This window comes from Ipomoea nil, unplaced genomic scaffold (genome assembly GCF_001879475.1).
Source record: "Ipomoea nil cultivar Tokyo-kokei standard unplaced genomic scaffold, Asagao_1.1 scaffold2149, whole genome shotgun sequence".
Classification (NCBI taxonomy): domain Eukaryota; kingdom Viridiplantae; phylum Streptophyta; class Magnoliopsida; order Solanales; family Convolvulaceae; genus Ipomoea; species Ipomoea nil.
Window position 1 is genome coordinate 600,147 of NW_017618577.1, and position 19,555 is coordinate 619,701.

The 19,555-nt window shown below is 37.5% G+C and overlaps 2 protein-coding genes across 2 annotated transcripts; one reads left to right on the top strand and one right to left on the bottom strand.

Moving 5' to 3' along the window:
• Positions 1-774: 774 nt before the first annotated feature.
• Positions 775-3,607, bottom strand: LOC109149059 (acyl-coenzyme A thioesterase 13). Its single transcript, XM_019296686.1, has 4 exons — positions 3,218-3,607; positions 2,218-2,364; positions 1,962-2,126; positions 775-1,221 (listed from the first exon to the last, which is right to left on the bottom strand). The coding sequence occupies exons 1-3, from the start codon at positions 3,473-3,475 to the stop codon at positions 1,983-1,985; spliced, it is 549 nt and encodes a 182-aa protein (XP_019152231.1). The 5' UTR covers positions 3,476-3,607; the 3' UTR covers positions 775-1,221; positions 1,962-1,982.
• Positions 3,608-11,241: 7,634 nt separating this feature from the next.
• LOC109149055 (kinesin-like protein KIN-UB) lies at positions 11,242-19,254 on the top strand. Its single transcript, XM_019296679.1, has 19 exons — positions 11,242-11,409; positions 12,633-12,733; positions 12,850-12,972; positions 13,256-13,441; positions 13,541-13,762; positions 13,851-14,007; positions 14,154-14,303; positions 14,445-14,533; positions 14,726-14,929; positions 15,284-15,403; positions 16,020-16,154; positions 16,253-16,387; positions 16,549-16,684; positions 16,773-16,865; positions 17,378-17,503; positions 17,641-17,766; positions 18,236-18,379; positions 18,534-18,662; positions 18,796-19,254. The coding sequence occupies exons 1-19, from the start codon at positions 11,271-11,273 to the stop codon at positions 18,954-18,956; spliced, it is 2,676 nt and encodes an 891-aa protein (XP_019152224.1). The 5' UTR covers positions 11,242-11,270; the 3' UTR covers positions 18,957-19,254.
• Positions 19,255-19,555: the final 301 nt, after the last annotated feature.

Here is a 19,555-nt window from a genome sequence, read left to right on the forward strand (position 1 = left end):
ATAATAATATGTGCGCATAATAATAATAATAATAATAATAATAATAAAAATAAATTAATAACCTATGTGCAATAGAACTTAAGAAGAGAAAAAGAAATTGTGAAGAGCTAAAGCAATTGCACGTCCAGTAGGACTTGAACCGTCGACCTTCCGCATACTTAGAACTATTCATCCATGTTTTTTTTTTTTTTTTAATTTATACATGAAGTTAGAGAATGGAGAGGAGTTAGGCAATTGACAATATTATTTTAGTAAACAAGTTTCCTATTTTCTATTCTCCACTTCTTTAGTTCTATATTTTCCAGAAAATCATCCATTTTTACATTTTGGTAAACAATATCTTAATTTTTCATACAAGAGAGGATTTTAAACTCCTAATACCGTTCAAGGAATGAAAGTGCACGACCACTCATGCGAACCAAACTAATTACTTCAATACTTTGACACTTTGAATTAGTAAGAGATCGATCAATTACTTACCAGAACTCTAGGATTAAAAATGTTATTGTCTTTTTCATTCTTTACCATCAGCATGCTCATATAAAAAGAATGACAAATTAATTGGTTATTTGTTTAGAAGTGGACAAATTACACCACGGACCAGAGTCTACCTTGCATTGTAGACCCTAGTTTAAAAATAACCTTCAGATTCTGTATCTATAGTTGACACATTTTGTACATGCAGTTAATAGTTTCTGTACCTGTAACTATTATATTATATGTCAGCAATTATCAAATTAATTTTTTACATGTACAGAAACTATTAACTGTAGGTACATAATGTGTTAACTGAAGGTATAGAATTTTTGTATCTGGGTTCACAATGCAATATGAATCCTGGTCCATGGTATAACAATGGTTAGAAGTGAGCATGGGCTTGGTACATTGGCCTGAATCACCCCACTCCACTGGATTCTTCTGAAATAGCCTCACTGTGCCACTAGGTTGTTTCTTCACTTCTACATCAATGTTTGTTGTAGAATAATAATAATAATACCTTTAGGCACAACAAATCATGTTTGCCTGTATTAACTGCCACCAAATATTCATGGATTTGAATACTGTACTGTAATCAGTAGGTATAAGATGTACTACATTAATTTTGTCTTAAATACACCAAGAAAATCATCAACCAATAACCACTATAACAAAGTCTCCGTGTTACTTGTGCCCCTATTAACATTCATAAGCCAGTAAGTCCTCAAGTCAGATCATTCAATCCTGTTCGTACACAAAAAAAGATTTACAATTAGGAGTCTCAACTCTCAACTGAACGTCTGAGTCAAACGACGTAAATATATCACTGTGCACTGTGCACTGTGCAGTATGCTATCCAGTGTTGCAGCAAGAATGTGCTTTGCTGTGGTTTTCATCAAATGCCCTCCAAATTACATGCGTTTATTAGACATTCCCAGAGAGTTGATATCTATGAAATGGTTTCTTCAAGACTTCGGTTTGAAGAAAGATCAGTCGCTTTTAGGGTTGACTACTAAGCATACTTAAATTATTTAGCCTAATGAACTTACAATCTATGATGAAGAGATCACAGATCTGAAACAATTGCCATCTGTTCAAGTAGCAAGAATAACAATGGCTAGGTCCCAGCCAAGATGGCTAAGGATACAAATTTGTAACCACAAGGTCACGAGTTCAACTCCCAACTCTTTTGGTTTGAGCCAGTCAATTATGGTTCCTTGTGGTCCTTTGCCGACAAGGGTCACAAGGTGGGGTTTACCCAGTGCACACTGCGGGTTTCCCTTGTCACCAAAAAGAATAACAATGGCTAGGCGTGTAGGCTAGTGTCTTTTAAACTACCCAAATACCCCTCATCTATAGATTAAAAAGACAAAACAAAACATATGAAGAACCACAACTAAGCAAAAAAGGTAAATTAGACAAAATCTGGAAATAGCAACTGTGTATAGTAGCAAAGTTAATCTGCTAGAGCACAACAAACTTACCATGAGCCAGAAGTTGGTGATTCACAAACTTGCCACTGGTGTGTGATACAAGGTTGCCCGAGAAATGTAAACCAATTTCTCGGAGTCCTTCAATCTAAACTCCATAGCAACTACAGTTAAGTTCCTTCCACTCCTAATGACAGACCCATGAACCAACACTTCTGCCTGGAAAACACAGCACTTTTAATTTTGGAGGAACTCAGAAATATGTATAGATATAAAGATGAAATCCTATCCCAATCCAAGAAAGACTAACATTAGGAGGAGCAGCTGAGAGATAAGACATGCTTAATTCTCCAAGAAATAGCTCTTTGTCCTTTCCCGCAACTGTTTTAGCACACGCAATTGCCACTCTCTCAGCTATGGAACCAACTGCACCCCCGTGCATCCCACCAAAAGCATTCTGAAATTGCATTGAATTAAGATATGTGGATGTCAACGCAGACAAAAAAAAAAAAAAGATAGTAGGCAGGTTTCATCTGGTGGATGCATAAAATTTATTCCATTTATATTCTTCTCTCTAATTTACTAGGCAGTTCAATGTGTCCTGGGAGTCTACTGGAACTTTTCAACCTACATAGTGCCTGATCAGACAATGATATAGCCACTTATCAGAAACTACTAGTACCCTGAGGTCAGCCACTGCAGCATCATTTAGGGAAGGGGAGGGGAATCTTTGTTGAGTTTGTCACATGGAATAGAAATTTGTTTGGAATATGAGTTTGTCCCATATAAGGAATAAGAGTAGAGCAGATTAGGTCTGGCCCATGATACAAGAGTAGATGCCAATAAATACATTGCTTGTGTTGTATCGTCATCACAATTAATAAAAGAAACGTAGCCACGTAAATCTTGCTTTCCTTACTTTCCTATCATTGTTATTGTTAATAACAACAATCTTTAACAGCTTAAACTAGTTTTTCACACTGCTGATACAATTTTGGGTTTTCCGGGATCCAAACACGAATTCGATGCAAATATATCATTTTTAGCGCAGATACAGCAGACATCTTAGAAGAATAAAAAGAGGAACTGTTTCAATCTCAATTCTAGTTTTCCATCACAATTTTGTCGCTAGAGTCACCACTAAAATTCAATATTTTAAAAATCAGGAAAAGATCGTGTGGCATAAGTGCATAACTATAATTATAATTATAATTTACTTAAACATACGAGTTGAGCAGAAGAAGAAATTAAGAGAAATGTAGCGGGAAATGGGTTTGATCTCTCAATTTAGCGGTAGGTTAGGTAATTACCAAGATAGCAGGTTTGACGACGAGGAGGCAGGTGAGTTTGCCGGGGTGGATGTGTTGGACTTTGAGGATGCCGCGAGTGAGGTGAGAGAAAGAGTCCTTGGCTTGGTATTCAGAGGGAAAGCTAGTCCAGTAAACTCCCATGGAGCGCAAGAAGCCATCGAGATGATGGAGGGAACTTGGGGATAAATCTGCGGAGATTTTTGTGGTAGTGCTATTGAGGATTCTCGGGGTAGTGGCCATGGCGTCTTTGCCTCCCATCTCTTTGGATTTTGCTTCGGTCCTTCCCAATTTCCACTTTCCACCACAATGTCACTGATTGATTGTTGGAGTAGAAAGGCGAAAGGCGAAAGCGATCCCACCGCCACTCAACATTATGTAAGTGGCTTATTTGTACCAATCAATATGTTGGGCTGTTACTCACAAAATAAATGTGCCGTGCAAAATTATAAATGACCGTGTCCGCCGTCGGGGCAAATTTTTATGAGTAGTTATATTGTGCATCCGTATGCACCATGCACAACGACGTCGTTTTATTAAAAACGCGCGTCTCCCCTAAAAAAAAAAATTCAAGTTCGATTCCCAGCAACAACATTATGTTGTTCATTCATTCTAGAATTTTAATTCATAGATTATGGAATTTTAGTTTATCGATTCTGGAATTATAGTTCATCGATTCTGGAATTGTAGTTCATCGATTCTGAAATTTTAGTTCATAGATTCTGAAATTTTAGTTCATTCATTCTGGAATTTTTAGTTCATAGATTAGATTCTGGAATTTTAGTTCATAGATTCTGGAATTATAGTTCATCGATTCTGGAATTTCAGTTCATATATTATTGCTGGGAATTGAACCTGAATTTTTTTTAAAAGGGAGACACGCGTTTTTAATAAAACGACGTCGTTTTTGCATTCGTATGCACCATGCATGGTGCATGGTGCATACGGATGCACAACATAATTTGCCAATTTTTATGTATACTATGGTCTATGCAATAACAACTCGTCATAGGACCAAGTGGTCAACTAAACGACAAATTTCTGTGGACCATAGTTCATGTAGCAGTATAGACTAAACAAAAACGACGTCGTATCTTTTTAATTACACTTTAGTTTTATTGATCATCAACTGGTGCTTCCATTCTTTAACTTTGTTGAGATATGTGAAACATCTCAACTTGCTGCCATTTCTTCTATTTCATTTGTTGAGTACCTACAAGAGTTGGAATTTGAGTAGTAGGGGTTTCAACAATTGGTTATGTGTTGATCGAAATATCACTTTGCTAATCCTGAATGTTAAGAGCTAGACCTTCCGGATCAAAAGACAATTGATCAGTACTACCCAGTGTTGCAACCTCTCGAGTAGTTTCTACTTGTCGGTCCCAAGAGTCACCATCCGGTCTTGCTACCTCTTGGATGGTACCTTCTGGTACATCAACTGTGCGGTCTTCACCTTCCATTGCTGATTCTTTTTTACCATGCGGTGTTCAACTTTTCGGGGCATCCACCGCCATAGCACTTTCCGAGCCTTCCACTCTTCTGGTTTCACCTTTCAGTACTTCTACCTCTCAGACATGTGATGAAACATTCATCCTTGCAACTCCTTGACTAGAAGTGGAGGTTTCTCCAACAAAAACAACTCCAAACAACCTAGATTCAGTTAAATCCTTTGAGTTAATTCCAGCAATGGTCCTCCGACTATTGTGATTATCCAAAATTGGTCATTGTCTTTTAATTTGGACGAAAAAAGACACTTGATTTTCATATTTGTTCCAGTCCGTTAACCTTCAGTTTGTTAGCCATTAGAGTAGGGGCTGAAAGTCAAGTGTCTTTTTCTTCCAAATTAAAAGACGATGACCAATTTTGAAAAATCACAATAGTTAGAGGACCATTGCTGGAATTAACTCTAAATCCTTTTGAAGATCTTTCTGGAAAATTTTCTCAACTACTTGGGGTGTGAGTTCTTATTCTTCAGCCACAACCTTTTATTTGCCCTTCTTATCCATCTTTTGAACATAGACTTTGTCTATGAATTTCATCCTTGTGGCTTTTGGAATATAGTTAGTACCAAGCCATGTCAATGCAAATTCATCCTTAGGTTTCATGTAAGAGATTCCTTTAACAATTGTGTTATTGTGTAAAAGTTGCTTGTTCTCCAGTTTCTCCAACTTTGAACTCTTTCAAGCTTTGAAAGGAACTCTTTATCTACAATTATGATTTCTCGTCTTTCTCATATAGATACTCATGCAAGTCCTCCATATGAACGCTTGTTGCAATTTGAGCATCCATCTCTATTTGTTGATCAACATTTCCAACATGTTTCATACAAAGAGCAAAGATTGGAGGGCAAAGATGGGATTGCTATGTGGGGATTAGACATTCCCCCAAAAGTAAACTTTTTTTGGCGTGCTTGTATCTCTATTTAGCTACTGTAGATGCTCTTCGTATGAAACATGTTTGCTCAACATTTCCAACTTCTCGACCTTGGTTTTCTTCCTCTGTTGGTAGCACATCCTTACAAACTCCACAATTCACTTTAGTGAAATTCTCACTAGTCACGTTTGCTAGCAAGCCAGGTTTTTGTGGGAAAAATCCAACTTGAATGGCCAATAGAATATTCTCAGGAGTTCCAAAGGTTTGTGTTTCCCCCTCAATAGTTGCACTTATCATCCTTTGCTTTGGTGCTGAGTATAATCATCTTCTTTATCTCTTAATATCCTCTTACCCAACTTTTTAGATTGAACACGAGCAAACACATCACCAAGAGAAACATTTGAGGAATTAGAAGCATCTTGTGAGTAGTACATGTATGTCCAAATTTGTTGAGATTAACAAGAATAAGAAATAATAATAATGGCAGTAAAGGGTAAAGAAGACAAGATTTACGTGGTTCGGCAAAGTGCCTACATCCACGGGAGTGAAACAATACTCTTATTCATAGTGATGGTGATTGTGGTGACACAACCCCTTAGGGATACAACCAATATATTTATAGGCATCTAATCCCTGTACAAAGGGTCTACCCGTTTCACTCCTACTCCTAGTATGAGACAAACTCATATTCCTAATCCATATATGAGACAAACTCAACAATCTCCACCTTGGCGAATATGCTCTTTAGGAGAAAAGATAACTCAACAAATCTCCACTTTGACGAATATGCTCTTTAGGAGAAAAAACTTATCTCACCATCTCTACATTCACATATATGCCCTTTATGAGAAAAGAATATCTCCACCTTTGCAAATATGCTCTTTAGGAGAAAAAGATAACTCAACAAATCTCCACCTTAGCAAATATGTCCCTTAGGAGAAAAGACTTATCTCACCATCTCCACCTTCACAATTATGCCCCTTAGGAGAAAAAGACTTATCTCACATATACACATGGGTAGAACAACCACGCTCATCCCAACTAGCCAGCCGTATGCACCACGCAACATCAAATGTTTTCCAGCATGTACATGAACCGCTTTGTCTCAAGCCATTCGCCCCTCAGCCGTCGACCTGTTATACCAGCCGCGACTCATGCGTACTGTCCCGTTTAGCTGATCTCCTGCATCTGGCCCATACCAGGTCCATGTCCCCTCCTACTATCCACGCTGCCCCTAACACAACAGCGCCCCTGCAAAGTCACACTAAACCCGTGTGCCTTGCCCAATGCTCCACTAACCAGCAATTGCCACTGGTCAACAACACGCACCACGCAGCATCAAACGTTTCCACATGCATGTTCACGAACTGCTTCGTCCCAAGCAATCCGTCACACCAAGCCATATTAGCCCAGCGCATACCAGCCGTGACTCATGACAAGCCCGGCTCATACCAGGTCTATATCCCCTCCTGGTATCCACGCTGCCCCAACACAACAGCGCCCCTGCAAAGTCACACTAAACCCGTGTGCCTTGCCCAATGCTCCACTAACCAGTAATTGCCACTGGTTAGTAACACGCACCACGCAGCATCAAACGTTTCCCCGTGCATGTTCATGAACTGCTTCGTCCCAAGCAATCCGTAACACCAAGCCATATTAGCCCAGCTCATACCAGTCGTGACTCATAACAAGCCTGACTCATACCAGTGTCATACTGGCCCATACCAGGTTCGCGTCCCCTCCTGGTATCCGCGCTGCCCAACACTACAGCGCCCTTCACCACCTTCTCATCTAGCATCTAGAAACATCCAACAAGTCCAAACAATGTTCAAACTTGTTCCTTGTTACCGCTAGAACATCACCTTCACTATAATAAGAGTCATTGGCTTGAACCACGTTCACAGCTTCCTGCTTCTTCAACTCCTTACAATCAGCCTCTTCCAGATTAATTGACTTTTCCGCCTTCATGATTTTCAGAAGGCCGTGATATGCCAACAAATCGTTTACCCTAGACCGCCATAACCCAAAATTCCCTATACCATCAAACTTTGATACCTCGAATTTTGTACTTGAACTAGCCATCTCAACTATGCTCTGATACCAATTTGTTGAGATTAACAAGAATAAGAAATAATAATAATGGCAGTAAATGGTAAAGAAGACAAGATTTACGTGGTTCGGCAAAGTGCCTACATCCACGGGAGTGAAACAATACTCTTATTCATAGTGATGGTGATTGTGGTGACACAACCCCTTAGGGATACAACCAATATATTTATAGGCATCTAATCCCTGTACAAAGGGTCTACCCGTTTCACTCCTACTCCTAGTATGAGACAAACTCATATTCATAATCCATATATGAGACAAACTCAACAATATTAACCCTCACTTGGTGGAAATACTTCCATGTGCCACTGGGGTTCACTGATTGTAGTTCAATATAGTGGATTGCGGAACAAACAAAAATAAATTTGTTTAAGATCGTCCTCATGGATTGGGTTTAGACATAACTGATGAAATGACTAGGCACAATGATGAAGCATTCATTGGAAGCTAAGTAGGCAATTAGATAGAAGCAGGATAATGGTAAAAAATAATAAAATAACAAAGCAGGGATTGGAATGAACATATATTGATTTTATGCCATGACAAACGATTAAGGGATATGAAACTCAACTTCGGGTTCAAAGATTGCAAACACCAACTTGGTGTACCAACACGCCACTCTCGTGGTCCAATGTTAGGCCGAATCAGAATACGGGGGTTGTCCCACTCTCGTGACGCTATCAATCTCCCTCATTAGGCTCAAGCAATATTGACCTTTACTATTCTCTACTCTCGTAAGTGAACTTAAAGGTCGTGAGATGATGTCTAAGAGAATTTGACGGTTGAGAGACAAGTCTATGGGTACGCTAACTCGTGGACTCCTTGCTTGAACAATTGCCAAATCTCATACTAGACAAGTATTAACAAGATTGTGCACAAACCCATCAACACAAAAATACAAAAGCATTTCACAAGAACAAGAACCCTAAGATGAGTTTCAAACCCTCTTATATAATAGGCATCAAATAGGCATAAAATACAATATACACCACAATCCAATCCCTACACTAAACTACTCACTCATAATAAAGATAAATATCACAAGAATATAAAAAATAAACATCATCCAACAATAAATGAAAAATAGGCAAAGAAATAAACCTTCAATAGTGTAAAGATTAACAAGATAAGATGATAAACACAAGATAAAAGATAATATAAGATAGGAATAACAATATTAGAACTAGATCATGTAAATAACAAGAGAGAAATAAAAATAACTTAAAATTAGAGCTATCTACACTGCCTCTGCTACCATTCACAGACTGCTCCCTCCTCCTTTTACAAAATCTAGAAAAGATCTATATATAGTGGGAAATTAGGGTTTCGAATGCACTGGCAGAGAGTGCCCTTACGGGAGGCGTCTTTCAACGGGTGTTTATGCACTGGCGACGCACGGGCGTGCAACCGCTTGTGCGGGGTGTGGCTTTGCCTCCACGCCACGATTTCTGGTTTTGCTCCTTTTGCGCGTCTTCTTCCCAGTATGCTTCCATGTGTTCCTTTTTATGCATTTTCTCTCCATTTTGATAGACTTTTGCTACCTTTTCCTCTTTCCTCTCTTGAAAGTGCATTTGGGCAAAACTAAGCATAACACACATTTTTTAGTTCGAAAACCCAATAAAACACTTTGAATTGAGCGTAAAAAGGGATTAAGAATGAGGTGAAATATAGTATAAAATAACTGTAACACCCCGTGTTACGGCCCCTAAAATAAAATTAATTAAATTATCACCCACCCTAAAAAGGGAATTAAAATCCATTAATTAGCTAAAGAGGGGTCCACCATGGCCCATGGGCCCTTATCCCTAAAACCAGCCCCCTAGTCCTATAGGAAATAGAATTAGCAAACTCATACCACTTAGACCCTAATTAGGACTCCTAAAATATATAAATAGAGACATAAGAGGCACCTAGATCTTACACCACAATAATCTCTCACCACACAAGAAGTTCCAAGAACTCCACTAGGAGAAATCAAGAAAGGAGGAATCTTAAAGAAAAACCCTTCATAGCCAAGGAAAATAATTAAGGCTAAGAGGTAACCCATGTCTCAACAAAACCTATTTTCTTCGCTATAATCTCCTTTCTTGGCCTCCTCCTATATGCTTGTGTCTTGATTAATTCCCCTATGCTATTTGTGATATATTCTTGATGATTGATAAGATGATTTATGTGTATTCTTGATAATCTTGATGATCTTGATGTTGAAAAGAAGTTCTTGATTTGGATATGATGATTCTTGACGAATCTTGATATTTCTTGACATTAAAGATAAAATATGATTTTGATGATTTGGGTGGGATTAGAGCCCTAGGTTGGATTGAGAATTTGTGTTGGGATGTTCTTTATATATTTGGGTGGGAATTCGCATGTTCGGGTGTTGTTTATGTTTAGAAGTCGTAATAGGATGAGTTCTACGTGATCCTTGCTTTCGATCCGTTAATTGCCTACGTGGTGTCGTTAATTGCGTTTAAAGTGTCTAAGCATGGTATCGGGTTCCACGAAGATTCCCGGAACGAATATACGATAAAAGAGTCAGTAGGGGGTAGGGGAACCGCCACCTACCCGCTGCCCGAAGAACACCGCCCGACAGCGGGCAGCCGCCTGCCCGTCGGCGACCCGTTACCCGGTACAGTGTTCTCCGGCGGGCAGTCGGCGGGTGGCCCTCCACCCACCGGCTACCCGCTGGTCCGTACCCCACCTCGGGTCTTTGGCTTCCCCGTTTGATGTTCCCCGTTCCCCATGGTGTCCCAACGGACCCCGTTAGTCGTACTTGAGTCTAGTTTGATATTTCGGGTGCCATTTGTAGGTTAAATGAGGCTTAGGGGTTGCATGCTAGTTGAATTGGTAACCCGTTGACCTAGGTGGAAGTTGTATGAACCCTTAGGACTATTCTTAGTATGTGAATGATCACACGTAAGTTTATTTATATGTCTTTCCCCTCCCAATATGCTATTACGTGCTCATATGTGTTATGTGTTGCATGATCCCCCATTTTGGCTATAGGCCAATTGGGTGGTTCCCGGACTAAGGTTCGGAAGTCGGCTGAAGGCCGAATGGATTGTTCTCGGACTAAGGTTCGGAAGTCGGTTGAAGACCGAATGGATTGTTCCCGGACTAAAGGTTCGGAAGTGGCTGAAAGCCAAATGGATTGTTCCTGAGCAAAGGCTCAAATAGGGATCCTAATTTGAAAAGCATGAAGCTACCCTTAATTTCATATTTCGACATGTCTTAAACGAAGGGGTGACCAGTGTGATGAACTTTGACACTAAAACAATAGTTGTGGATGAAAATTGGTACTAAAACTATAATCGTAGATGAAAATTGATAGAAATTAAACATGTGGATCAAAACTGTCATTTTGTTAATACTCCTGGGATCAAAATTGGTATTTGCTCTATAAAGATTTGACGATCACTAACCACCGCCGCATCTGCCTTTCACTGTGGCTGGACCCCACTCTCCCTCTCCTAATGTTTGAACTCATTCACTTCCTGGCCCCATATATAACATACACGATTTCGTGCGTGAAAACTGTAAGCATACTCGTTCCCTTTGTTTAGAGGTGGAGGTGATGGCTTCTGGCGGTGGTTACAGGAATGGCAATCACAAGTCATCTAATCTAAGAACTTCCAAATCCAAGCTTCCGTCGTCAACTTCTAATGTCCGCCGCAGTAGCAACGTCTCCACTCTCGGTGTCGCTGTTGATGCCGGTACTTTTACAACTCCACTTCATTTTGTTTGAAGAATGTGCTTGAGATCAAGTCATAATCGTGCTTTACTTTTCAATGTGAAACTATGTTCACTTTTAACACGAGCTTCTATTATCATTATTCGAGTTTTTTTTCTTTTTCTTTTTTTGCTACGTGATCTTATCACTCGTTTTTCAGTGATTCATCTGCGCAAATGTCTTGCGTTAGTAATTCAACAATGTGATGAGTGGACTTCTTTATTTGAGCATACGAGTAATCTATTTTTGAAATGTAGCTCTGTGAAATTTTAGCTATCAAATGCGTATTCCGAATTTCATATCTATTTAAATCAAGGAATTGGAATTCTTTCCGATCTCAGTTATTTTGAAATTCCAATGCATAAAAGGCTACACTGATTCGTATATATAACTGGCTTTAGCCTTTGCAAGTAGTAGGTTTAACTATTCAACAAATCCGTTTAACCGTTGTACCTTGAATTCTATTCTTAGTGAAACTGAACGACTTTAGTTGAGAGGTCCGTAACTGGTGATGGATTATAGCAGAGGATCCTGCCTTTTTGTCCCTGCTTATTAGTTATTACATATGACTAATTTTGAAATTATTAGCTCTTTAGCTTTGAATTATGCAAATTTAACAGTAAAAAATAACCATAATCAATGTTTTCCATAAACTTATTCAAGTTAATGGGTAATTATTGTTAGCATCTACCTTAGATCCTTTCAATTATTTTGTGTACCTACACAAGAATTCAATGACATTGCAAAATACACTTTAAGTCTTTTTTTTTTTTTTTTTTGGATTTTTTTCTTTTGAAATTCTAAAATAGTTTGTTATTAAAGATTGATGAAGTCATCCTACCTGAATACTTTTCATCTAAAAACCAGTGTATTTCTCACTTACACTCCTATGTACACTTGACTAATGTAAAGAGTATTTTGATTATTTTAATAGTTTTATCATTATTGCTTGTACAATCAATGTGTTTTGGTTTCTGAAATCTCATATTTTTCAATTAATAATTAATTTCTACGAATAAATTCTTTTGTATTTTATTTTAGTCCTCTCTTTTTCTTTCTCTTAATTCGCTTTGTTACTTTGTCAACTTGTGTGAATCTCTTGAGGGTTTGACTAATTTGAAGATGCAATGATGTTTGATATTCAAATAAGTATTATGGTCATTTTGTTACTTTCAATATGAAATGTATTTTTCTTGTCCCTTATAGTTTCTGGAAGAGTTAGAGTTGCTGTAAGATTGAGACCTCGAAATGCTGAGGAGTTGGCAGCAGATGCAGATTTTGCTGATTGTGTGGAACTGCAACCAGAGGTTCTAACATATATTTGATTGATTTGGTTAAAACTTAAATTTTGCATTTACTGTATGAATAATTAATTTGTGAAAATTGCCTGGTATTGATGCCTTTCATTGTTTTGATGGGCTAGCTGAAAAGATTGAAACTTCGGAAGAACAACTGGGATACGGATGTCTACGAGTTTGATGAGATATTAACTGAATCTGCATCACAAAAGCGTGTCTATGAAGTGGTTGCAAAACCTGTTGTGGAGGTCTGTATTCTTTATTCTTTAATTTGCTGCCTTTAAACCCCTCAAACTTGCAGGGTTAGAAAAATCAATTTTTTTTTCTTTTATGAAAATATTTTCCAAGATCTAAAGAGAAGGACAAGAAGGAAGTGTAATTTATAGGGATAAAGTCTCTTATGATATTTTCAAAAATTGAAGGCTTTGCTTATTAAAGGTTTTTAGTTTTTAAATGCAGGTTGAAATTTGTTTAGGAAGTAATTCTTACTGATATTTTCCCTTTTCTATTTAATCTCCTGGTCATCTATAGAGTGTCTTGGAGGGTTACAATGGGACAGTGATGGCTTATGGTCAAACTGGCACTGGGAAAACCTATACTCTTGGACAACTTGGAGAAGAAGACCCCTCTGCCCGTGGTATTATGGTTCGCTCAATGGAACAAATTCTTGCTAATACATGCCTAGAGACTGATTCAGTTTCAGTGTCATACTTGCAGGTTTACACATATGGAGTACTTTCAAAATCTTTGGATAAGTTTGCTGTCAATTCAATTTTCTTTAGTAATAAAAGTATTTCTTTCTTCATGTCTATGCAGCTTTATATGGAAACAATCCAAGACCTTCTTAATCCTGCAAATGATAATATTGCTATAATTGAAGACCAAATAAGTGGTGACATTTCCCTACCAGGGGCAACAGTAGTTGAGGTCCGAGACCATCAAAGTTTTTTAGAACTGTTGCAGTTGGGGGAAGGTCATAGATATGCTGCTAACACAAGGATGAATACAGAATCTTCTCGTAGTCATGCTATTCTCATGGTAAATGACTTTTTTTGGGTATTCAAATGCATTAATCATTCTTATGTATGTAAATTTGCTAGTTACTGTATATGCATGAATTGGATAGGTGCACATTAAGAAGTCTGTGTCTGAAATAGAATCTGATTTGACTGGTGAATACGACGTCTCTTCTCATCTGGCCCTGAATTTTAAGCCACCCATGCTCAGGAAAGGCAAACTAGTTCTAGTGGATCTTGCTGGTTCTGAGCGAGTGCTCAAATCAGGTATGCCTCTGAATTGTCTAGATTTAATTAGAAACTACAATGCCTTTATATGTTGCTTATTATCTGATGCTAATGTCTAGATGTCCATGCTACTCAATTTGAAAATCTTTACAATGGGGGAGAATTTTCATTATGATATCTTCCAGGAAGTGAAGGGCATGTTTTAGAAGAAGCCAAATCTATCAATCTTTCACTAAGTGCATTAGGGAAGTGCATAAATGCTTTGGCAGAAAATAGTGCTCATGTACCATTCCGAGATTCAAAACTTACACGATTACTAAAAGATTCATTTGGAGGTGAGCTTGTATTTGTACTGAATGGACTAGTGACTTACTCTCCTTTTCCCCAAAAAGAAAACCCTAATTGATTCCTCTAAAATAATGAGGCAGGAACACCAACTTACCTTGGAAATTGTACTTGTTCATGTTCTGTTCCAGGTACATCAAGAACATCACTAGTTGTGACCATTGGGCCATCATCATGCCATCGAGCTGAGACAGCAAGTACTATTTTGTTTGGACAAAGGGTGAGCTATTGGATTTTAGTTGTTTATTTGTAAGTTGCAAGACTATGAGTATTGCTTGGAACAGAATGTTGTAGTCAACATTTTTCATATCTTGTGGCTAGTTATGATTGATTTCTTTATTGTAACCAGCATATCATGACATTGAAGCAATGGTGATAATTGTTGCTAATTTTGGGTTCCCATTTTATACAGGCTATGAAGGTGGAGAATGTGTTGAAAATTAAGGAGGAATGTGATTACAAAAGTTTGTGCAAAGGGCTTCAGGTACAAGTTGACAAACTTATTGCTGAAAATGAAAGACAGCAAAAGTCTTTTGAGGATGAGGTTAAGAAAATCAGGTTAGAAGCACAAAAGCACATCTCTGAGGCTGAAAGGAATTATGCAGAAGAGTTAAAGGTCATTTCCACTACTCTCATTTGACATGAGAACTTCTTTATCGGGATGTTCAAAGACCTTATTATACATGTAATAACTAACATGTTATCATAATTTATAGTGCCCTGAGAAATCAGAATCCTAGTTTATAAATTACTTTAAAAGTCAAATATGTAAATATATTTCCATATAAAATGTCAATTCTGTGCATTAACTTCAATTGTAAATCCATCCATCTAGTTATTGATGTATCTATATTAGTTGTTTATTTTATTTAAGCCTAGTGCCTTGCATTGGTTGGATTTTATTTAAACTCTTTCCCAATATCATTTCTATTTGCTTTGGTTAATTTTACATTTAATGTTGGACTTGCAGGAGGAGAAATTGAAATGCCAGATGGAATATATGGAATCAATTAAGAAGCTGGAAGAAAAGATGCTTAATCAACAACAGCATCCAAGCAATGGTATCACTGATGGAACATATTTAGGAGAGGTGGTCTGCTTTTATAACTTACTAACATGGTGTACTTTTACTATTATATCCCCCCTTTTGCCTGATTGAAGAACAGAAAATGTTAGAAAGTTGGAGTAGGGTAGATAGGAATTGGGAATATTTGAGCATCTCACATGCTGTTTATCATAAGGTGCATATAGGTTTTTCATGTTGGTTACTTAAGTTTATTTTTATATAGGAAGCTAAAGGAATTATGCAAGAGCCTAAAAACATTGTATTATTATCTTTCATAAACAAATACTGGAATGATTGCTGTGTATTTTTCATTTACATTGGTGTTGGTAATGCTCTCTTGTGCGTCTTTTAGTCAAAGAGCTTGTGTCCAACTCATTAATATATCCATTGGAAGTTGGTGTTCACGGATCTCCTCTTTCAACTTACTCTAACCATAATTATAAAATTTCTTTGGTAGACTAAATTTCTCTTTCACCTTAGTCTAATTTTTTTTTTTTTTCCTCTCTCTCTTGGTAGGATTGTTATGAAAACTTCTGGGTGTCTATTTCCTTCCACCATCTGTTTCACTTTTCTGAACAGAACAACTTTATTTGCTTTTCTTCTCTATTTGGTTTGAGATGTCTTAATTGTTTTCATGCAGGGCCAAAAGGGGTTTTGTACTGAGGAAGTGACTGAGCTGAAGAAGTTGCTACATAATGAAATTAAAATAAGAAAAGCAGCAGAAGAAGAAACCAACAAGCTCAAAGATCAAATTATGAAGTTTTCAGAACCAGAAGTAATTTATGAAAGGATCCAATTTCTCAAATGATTGCATGTGTTGCAATTCCTTGATTGTAGGATCGCAATTATAAATGTGATTTATTACTTGTGTAGCTAAAAGGTGGAAATTCTGACATTGTAAACCTCCAAAAAGTGCTGGAAGAAGAGACTCGTCAGAAAAAGAGGCTGGAAGAAGAAGTGAACATCTTGAAAAGCCAATTGTCTCATCTGACTTTGCACACTGGTCAAGTATGGTCTTTTACGACTTTCAATATCAGATTGGTTCTCTACTTCCTAATGCATTTGGGTTTCAGTACCATCCTTGACTTCACAAAATAGAAGGGGCTGGGTTCTTATTTTTGTTGAATCCACTTAAATGAAGCTAGCTAACTTTGTCATCACGTTCATAGATTAGAAACAATCCTGATAGAGATGGAAATGGCAGTTTGCTTTCTGGTCTAGATTCTCTGTCTCCATTTAGACATCTGCCATATAAAGATAGCAATAATGGGGAGAGAGGGGCAATCACCAATCTCCATGAACAAGGTTTCACTTAATTTTATACTGTATGCCATTTGAAACATGTGTTCAAAATATTCGTGCATTTCACTATTTTTATCCAATCAAAGTGCAGTTGGACTACACAAGATTTTGTCACTACTTGAGTCTGAAGATGCTTGTGTGCAGATTCATGCAGTAAAAGTAATTGCCAACCTAGCAGCAGAAGGTGATCTTACTCCACCTCATGACCTCATCCATAAAAAAATAAGATCTGGATATCTTTTCATTTAGCTTAAGCTACATGAAATATTTTATTTTCTTGTTTCAGAAGTGAACAGAGAGAGAGAGAGAGACTGAGAGAGTGAGTGAGAACAAAATAACAGGGACAAGAAGGGAGAGTTTGTTTAACTATTGTTTTATTCATTTATTCAGTCATCTCTTGACTTCTGGTGATGCAAATTGGTTGTCTAAATCCTAGGAGAAGGTTGTTTTCTTCTAAATTAATAAAAAACAAACAAGCTGATTTCTGTTCTAATTGTTGTACTTACAATTTTTAAATTGCAGAGGTGAACTTATACATCATGGACAATGATAATGTATTTTCAGTTAATTTATTACTATCTGTTGACAGATATATTTTGGTAGATAAAATGCTTTTTTTTTTTGTGTAATTTGACATTGGAATATTTAGTTATTTCTGATTGTATTATTCTGTCCTGCTTTTCCTGCATTCTGCAGAAGCAAATCAGGAGAAAATAGTTGAAGCTGGTGGCCTGTCTTCATTACTGATTCTTCTTAGAAGTTCTGAGGATGAAACTATTCGCAGAATAGCAGCTGGTGCAATTGCAAATCTTGCAATGAATGGTGAGAATGTGTTTCTCTTTCACTTTCACTGTTTTTGGACTTTTTTCATGGTTGACAGTCTTTCAGTTTCTTGTTTGTACTTTCTATTTTGGACTTTAGTGCTTGTCATCTCAGAGATTTCTTTCTTGTCTGTGCAGAAGCAAACCAGGAGCTTATTATGGCTCAAGGCGGGGTTGGTCTACTGGCTATGACTGCATCTGATGCTGAGGATCCTCAGACTCTACGAATGGTTGCTGGAGCTATTGCAAATCTATGTGGCAATGGTAAGCTACTAAGCTTATTTGCATTAAAAAGGTTAACTTTTATGGTTAGACAATTTGAAAATGAATTTTCAATAGAGTAAAAAGGATGGCATTTATATACACTCTTGAGTTGGAAATACCAATATCTAAGGCTCTAAGTCAAGACATCTCTATGTACTTGTTCTAGTCGGCATCTAAATCTAATACTGTGGTTCATTCTTATTTCATAGAAACCTTCCCATCTTATGTTTTTGGGTGTATTCGTTTCCTGTCTATTCTATTGCTTAATAAATGTGCTGAACTTATCTATTTATTAAGAGTCCACATTGAAAATATAAGAGAGAACATATGCCTTTATAAGGCCATGGATTAGACTAGCAAATTGATTGGATTCAATCTTTTAGTGTGGTTTGGTCCTTGTGCAATATAACCCAATTGAGTGACCTTGTCCCAATCTTAGAATTAGAATATAACACTATTCTTTCCCCAGATAAACTGCAGATAAGGCTAAGGTCTGAAGGTGGCATTAGGGCATTGTTAGGAATGGTGAGATCCAGGCATCCAGATGTTCTTTCCCAAGTTGCACGTGGACTTGCCAATTTTGCCAAGTGTGAGTCCAGATCTTCTACTCAGGGTGAGTGCCCAACTCAACCTTGTGCAACAAAGTTATCAATTTCTGACATGGGAGTCTGCAGCATATCTTTTTGTTTACTAAATTTTACAACTAACAACGATATGACATTACGATTTGTTCGTATGTATCTATCATAATACTGACACCCTTGTAGGCACCAAAACTGGACGATCCCTTCTGATAGAAGACGGGGCACTACCATGGATCATAAAGAATGCCAACAATGAAGCCTCACCTATTAGACGTCACCTTGAGCTTGCACTCTGCCACCTGGCACAACATGGTAAGGACTCCATTATATGAGGAAGATCAGAATTGGCAAACAGTAGTTAGTAGATGTCTTTCGTTTTTACCTCATTGGTGCAGAGATGCAAAACTTTTTGTTGTTTTTTTTTTTTTTTAATCCCTTTTCTCAGAGGAAAATGCAAGAGACATGATTAGTGGTGGAGCCCTTTGGGAGCTATGCCGGATATCGCGTGAATGCACCAGGGATGACATAAGGGCTCTTGCACGGCGGACTTTGGGTTCAAGCACAACCTTCCTAGCCGAAATGCGGCGCATACACATAGAGCTATAGATCTATGCTAATGTTGGTTCTGGCCAGCCTTGTATTATGTTGGGGTGTTAGTTCAAAGCGAAGGGCCGAGCATTGCCGCAGGATCTGGTACTTGCTTATTGTAGGAAGCTTTCCAGCCTTCCAGGTTTGTACTTAGTTTTGTTGGAGAATATATTAAGGCTTAAGTGAGCATTTCATTATCATATAGCGGCTAGGTTGTAAACGACTTCTTTTGTGCTTCAGCTTTGTTCTCCGTATAAATAGATGAATGTAATTCAATTAAAAGCTAATGAAATCATTGCTTCAATTTTTCATTTCCTAACAAGAATCAGTTAAGTTGAGGTTTGTATAGTCAACCAAATTTGTCATTTTACTGAGATGAGTGTATAACCAATCAATCGAGTTGGTCAAATTGTTTCTATAGGCAAATTTTACCATGGATTATGCATTAAAACACATTCACACAAAATAAATAATGAATCTTATATACAGTAGAAATGAGTCTAAAACATACATGCTTAAATCAAATAGTGAACTTTATGTATATAAATAATGAACCATCAAGTTGTTTACATATTATCTTGTATACATTCGAATAATGCACATTACTTATAAAAATA